The sequence below is a fragment of the Telmatherina bonti genome, assembly GCF_933228915.1.
Source record: "Telmatherina bonti genome assembly, chromosome: 15".
NCBI lineage: Eukaryota > Metazoa > Chordata > Actinopteri > Atheriniformes > Telmatherinidae > Telmatherina > Telmatherina bonti.
This window is the reverse complement of record NC_136613.1, coordinates 2,089,314-2,096,053: the sequence shown is the minus strand read 5'-3', so window position 1 is coordinate 2,096,053 and position 6,740 is coordinate 2,089,314. Positions and strand designations below refer to the sequence as shown.

Here is a 6,740-nt window from a genome sequence, read left to right as displayed (position 1 = left end):
TATATATATATGAGTGGTATATATATATATATATATATATATATATATATATATATATATATATATATATATGAGTGGTATATATACATTATATATGTATATATATATATACATATATATATATATATATATATATATATATATATATATATATATATATATATATATATATATATATATATATATATATATATATATATATATATATATATATATACATGTTTATTCCTAGAGTGCCACACTCTCCTGAGTGGTGTGTGTATATATACATATATATATATATATATATATATATATATATATATATATATATATATATATATATATATATATATATATATATATATATATATATATATATATATATATATATACACACACCACTCAGGAGAGTGTGGCACTCTCCAGCGCTCAATCAGGCGTCTACGTATATATCACGTCTATGTGTCTAATGAGCTGACGTCTCATCGCGCCGCCATCTTGGATGGGTCTCCATGCGCCTCCATTTATCTGTAAGGTGTAGGTCCAACCATAACAATAACTTCACCAATTTTACTTGATTTTTTCCCCCCAGTTTGTTTGTTACAAAGGGCAGACATATTGTTATCATACAGGTCACTATAAAACATTAAAAACGTGCTTTTATGCTAAAATATTTTTATACTGCTATTTAACTAAGACGTAGAATAACTGCAATATGAAATAAATGTATAAATTAATTTGATCCTAACATGTTTACTGGTGCATTTGGATTAATCAATTTTTTTCTGGTCTAATAAATTATTATTCAGCCTTGTGAAATGTAATTCCACACGATCTGCTTTCACTATTTCGCCAGTTATTGCACCGTATGCTGAACAAAATACAGGAATAGTTGCTGGTTTCTCTTGACTACGCTTGACTTTTTGTTTTATTTACATTTATTGATTTATCAATATAGAGATACATTTATTCAAAGTCTGAAAATAAAGCTTTGTATCAAAACTGTGCGATTCAGAAGTTACCCAGAAAAACACAGAGAGCTGAACCTCCGCCAAGGCCTTTAAAAAGTTCCTGGAATCAAACGGTGATCCGGATCACCACCAAAATTAAATCCGTTCTTCCTTTTCATGTTTCCAACAAGTCCTGAAAATGTCATGAAAATCCATCCAGAACTTTAGTTATGTTGAACACAAACAGATAAACAGATAAAACCGGTAAAAACATGACCTCCTTGGTGGAGGTAATTATGCTACCATGTAAAACTCTCTTTGTGAAACATCAATATTATATTTTTCCATAAACACCTCATAGGAGTAAAATTTATCCTTTAGTAGACTATTCACTGTGTTAACATTATTTATAAACCAGTTATGGTGAAAAGTGTTTTGTCTCTGTGTCATATATATATGTGTTGTTCCCAAGCAGCAACCTCCAGCGGTTAAAAGTGAAGCCTGTGTGGAAGTGCATAAAACTGCAGTTCCCTCTTCATCCACTAGGGGCTGCAAAACAGAGCAAATCCCCATAGACTCCCATGTTAAAAAGACCAACTTCACAGCAGGAATAAACATGTTTACAGCAGGAATAAACATGTTTACAGCAGAAATAAACATGTTTACAGCAGAAATAAACATGTTTACAGCCTGGTACAAAAATCCATGTTAGGTTTAATAGGTCAGGTTTACCTTCATGACAACTGTGGGGGGAGGGAATTTTTTTCTAACTCGCCCATTTAAAAGTAATTTAATCTTGAAGTTCGGCATATTTAGGGGCGTGTCCTTTTGATTGACAGGTACCCGATCTCCTGCTTCAAGTCAGAAGAACGTAGAACAACTGCGGTTTTTAGCTGGTTAACAACGTGACTTAGCTTTAGCCCGCTTACCCTCTAACCCTCTTAGCTGGTTAGCTCCCATTATCTTGGGGTTAGCTTCTAGCTTCTGAAACCTTGGAGTTCGCTCGATGTCAATCATCCACCATGACGCTCACAGCCCCCCTCTCAGCTCCACCTCTTTGCCCATATTTGTATTTTCCGGGCGAGACGATGCGCATGATGCTGCCAAGATGGTGACGGTAGGAACCGCCCACCGAGCTTCAATTCTGCTCTTCAGAAACCTACGGGTGACGTCACGGAGGCTCAGTTCATCTCTTTTTATACAGTCTATGGTTGTTCCACAGAAAACAGTTATGTGGGGAAACTACGTTGACTCTGCAGCAAGACTCAAAAGCGAGACCCACTCAATCTGGCGGAGACCCATCAAATATAGTGGCAACCCATCCAATAAGGCGGCGACCCATCCAATATGGTGAAGACCTATCCAAGTTAGTAACTTTAATCTTCTCAGGGTGATGTCAGATTGTGTTTGTCCAGAAGCCTGTTTAGCATGGCAGACAGTTCAGTTGGTACAGCAGTTTGCCCAATAATCAGGAAGTTATATAAATTGAATCCATTTTTATAAAACACAAGTTTAAGTTCAACCAGTGTTAGCTCCATTAAGCCAAACATGCGAGTTTCAGAGACCTTTTGCAACAGTCTGTGGTAGACAGTTTCTACCATATTTGTTCTGAACGTTTTTGCTAGAAACTTTCTTCAGAACCAGGTTAAACACCATCTGGTACTGGTCTGCTGTCGACATCAGGAAGCAGAAACTTACATGACAATGGTTTTGACCATCATATTGTCAAAAATGTAACAAAAAATAAATAAAATAAATTGTTTAAGGATCAAATAAAGACTTACAATAAAAAAAAAGGGATTTTCTGTACAGTTTTTGTTTGGTTAAACTATAAAAGGGTTAAAGTTACCTATCATGTTAGCCTAGCAGCCTTTTTCATGCCCTGACCATTAGACAAGTTCTGGCTAAACCAAAACCAGTCCGGTACCAGGAGTAGACTGGAACTCATCTGGAACCAGCGGTGGACTGGAACCAGGACTTGACCAAAACAGGTCCAGTTGTGGGACTGGACTGAAAACAAGATAGAACCCATGAAAGAGCAGAACAACAGTGTTCAGTGACAAAAGTTTATTGGTGTGACTACTGGCGTGATGCCATACATGATGTCATACACGATGTCTGCAGCTCAAATAAAATCCAGGAAGTAAAATCTACAAACCTCTAATTAAAACAATGTGAGTCATGTCTGCTGGAATACGGAGGGTCAATAACTGGTCAAGTGCTGCGACAATGTCACAGATAACTGAATAATAACAGAATAATAAATCTGTGCATTTAATAAAAACAAACCAACAAGGAAACAAACACACACTGTGAGTTTAAATAAAGCTTTTGGTTTCAAACAGCTGGAATGTGGCAACACCACGTCACACGTTGTGGTTTCTGACGGACTGTCAGACCAGTTTCCGTTGGTTTATGTGCTGCTGGTTAGTGGTGGAAACAGCAGGGTTTAACTGGTTTAACTGGTGCAAACAGTGAGTGTGCTGCTGCGGCGAAGCTCATTAAAAATGGCTGTCACCGCCAGGCTCTCACTAAGGCAGAGGACGACCAAACGGTCGGCTCAGGTGGCGTTAAGGCATCTGAATTACCAACAATCCCTCTGTGATGGCGCCGCCATCAGAGTAAAGATGAAGACCAGATGAAAGAGAACTTTTCTGCTCGTCTGGTTCAGGGTCACATGACCACGTTGAACACGGCAGTGATGACGTCATTGTGAACAGAAGGGTTTTACAAGCTCATCAGGTTTCCAATAGCCGGCCAATCAGGTGAGAGAAAGCTGTGACTGTTAAAGCGCCAATGGTGAAAGAAAATTTCACTTTGTTCAGAGATTCAGTTCTTTGGACTCGACTCTCTTAGAAGAGTTTACTCTTTTAGTGCCAATCAGCTCCTCATTTAGCATCTAATTCAACACTTCTGATTGGTTTAAATACTAATAAGCAACTTTCTACTTAGTTTTTTCATTAAAGACTTATTTTAATTGATTTTTTAGAATTTAAGCTTTAAGTGATCAACACAACAAACAATGACTAATTTTTCCACATTGTTTATCTCTCCGCCTACCCGGCTGGCCCCCTCCATTCCCCGCCACAGAACGGCGTGATCCAAGCTTTTCCTTGCACGTGATTGGCTGCATGGTCTATCAAACAATACAACCCCACTGAATGAATCAACTCTAATTTGTGAATGACTCAACAGCGGGAGTGAATCTGGTTCTTTTCAAAGGTTCGGGTATTTTGACTCAACTCCCTGAGAAGAACTGGCTCTTACGGTTCTTATATGGTTTTTGATATTGTATAGTCCTTTTGAGCATAAATTTAATGAATTGTTTGTGTTTGATGAGAAAGTTTACATTCTGTTTTCATTTTTGTCATTTTTCAAACATAACAACAAAACAAAAAAACTGTTTTATTTCTATCTGTCTCCCTGTCAGTGATTGGCTGCCCAGAAAATAAAGCCCCGCCCCTTCCTGCTTGGAAGATTTGATTCTCCTCACAGGAGTCAGATCTAGTCGTCCACTAAAAGAGTCAGTTCTAAAAGATGAATAGTTCACTAGAACCAAAAGGAAGGAACAACTGAGACAAAAAAAGGATGCTGTAATGATGAGCAGAAAAGATCCCTTTAACTCCGACCTTCAGTTTTAGTCGTCATCGCTCTGCTCACAGGAAGTTCCTATTTCTACTACTATTATTTCTTTCAGAAAGAACCACAAAGGAGGAGGGGCCTGTGTTAATCAGGGGGCGGAGTTTAACACAGAGGTCACCTGTGGAGGAGGGGCCTGTGTTTACCAGAGAGGTGGAGGTAAACTAAAATAGTTTACATTAATTTGTTGATTTATTTATAATCATGTTCAACTTCTGAAAGGTCAAATTAAAACTAAAAATAAATAAACAAATAAATGAAAAAAATGTATTAATTTTTTTCTTTTTTTTTCATTTGTATCAATTTTATGTACTTCTGGACGACATCCATCACAAAGTCTGTGTTTGAAACTCCGCCCACGTGTTCCTCAATGACCTGCACCTCTATTTGTCTGCTTTGTGTCTCCTTCTGTGGGAGTCCAGACAGCCATGTGTTTACTCCTCCTCCTCCTCCTCCTCCTCCTCCTCCTCCTCCTCCTCCTCCTCCTCCTCCTCCTCCTCCTCCTCCTCAGCCATCACCTCCACCAAGAGCTCGGCAGTGCAGGTTGCCTCTCCAAGGCTGTTGACGGCCTTCACTGTGTATTTGGCGTCGTCATCTCCAGAAACCTGCAGTTTCCATCAGAAAAATGACATTTTCATCTGCACTTGTGGAATAAATCTTATCTTTATTTCCCCAAGTTCCCCTGAAACATCAGGCAGGACATGATGGGGACGTGTGGCAGGACATGATGGGGACGTGTGGCAGGACATGATGGGGACGTGTGGCAGGACATGATGGGGACGTGTGGCAGGACATGATGGGGACGTGTGGCAGGACATGATGGGGACGTGTGGCAGGACATGATGGGGACGTGTGGCAGGCCGTAAGGAGGACGTGTGGCAGGACGTAAGGAGGACGTGTGGCAGGACATGATGGGGACGTGAGGGGGACGTGTGGCAGGATGTGAGGGGGACGTGTGGCAGGACGTAAGGAGGACGTGTGGCAGGACATGATGGGGACGTGTGGCAGGACATGATGGGGACGTGAGGGGGACGTGTGGCAGGACGTGAGGGGGACGTGTGGCAGGATGTGATGGGGACGTGTGGCAGGATGTGATGGGGACGTGTGGCAGGACGTGAGGGGGACGTGTGGCAGGACGTGAGGGGGACGTGTGGCAGGACGTGAGGGGGACGTGTGGCAGGATGTGATGGGGACGTGTGGCAGGATGTGAGGGGGGCGTGTGGCAGGATGTGAGGGGGACGTGTGGCAGGATGTGATGGGGACGTGTGGCAGGATGTGATGGGGACGTGTGGCAAGATGTGAGGGGGACGTGTGACAGGATGTGATGGGGACGTGTGGCAGGATGTGAGGGGGACGTGTGGCAGGATGTGAGGGGGACGTGTGGCAGGATGTGAGGGGGACGTGTGGCAGGATGTGATGGGGACGTGTGGCAGGATGTGAGGGGGACGTGTGGCAGGATGTGAGGGGGACGTGTGGCAGGATGTGAGGGGGACGTGTGGCAGGATGTGAGGGGGACGTGTGGCAGGATGTGATGGGGACGTGTGGCAGGATGTGATGGGGACGTGTGGCAGGATGTGATGGGGATGTGTGGCAGGACATGAGGGGGACGTGTGGCAGGATGTGATGGGGACGTGTGGCAGGATGTGAGGGGGACGTGTGGCAGGATGTGATGGGGACGTGTGGCAGGATGTGATGGGGACGTGTGGCAGGATGTGATGGGGATGTGTGGCAGGACATGAGGGGGACGTGTGGCAGGATGTGAGGGGGACGTGTGGCAGGATGTGAGGGGGACGTGTGGCAGGATGTGAGGGGGACGTGTGGCAGGATGTGAGGGGGACGTGTGGCAGGATGTGAGGGGGACGTGTGGCAGGATGTGAGGGGGACGTGTGGCAGGATGTGAGGGGGACGTGTGGCAGGATGTGAGGGGGACGTGTGGCAGGATGTGAGGGGGACGTGTGGCAGGATGTGATGGGGACGTGTGGCGGGACGTGAGGGGGACGTGTGGCGGGACATGAGGGGGACGTGTGGCAGGACATGAGGAGGACGTGTGGCGGGATGTGAGGGGGACGTGTGGCAGGACATGAGGAGGACGTGTGGCGGGATGTGATGGGGACGTGTGGAAGGATGTGATGGGGACGTGTGGCAGGATGTGAGGGGGACGTGTGGCGG

The 6,740-nt window shown here is 43.8% G+C and overlaps 1 protein-coding gene across 1 annotated transcript in view; it reads right to left on the bottom strand.

Annotated features, from left to right (window-relative positions):
* Positions 1-5,005: 5,005 nt before the first annotated feature.
* mylkb (myosin light chain kinase b) overlaps positions 5,006-6,740 on the bottom strand; it is a gene marked incomplete at its 3' end in the record, with an annotated part of 322,390 nt that continues 320,655 nt past the window's right edge. The window contains exon 19 of the mRNA XM_079254281.1: positions 5,006-5,176. Coding sequence (XP_079110407.1) covers positions 5,006-5,176 — 171 coding nt within the window. The remainder of the gene's footprint in view (positions 5,177-6,740) is intronic.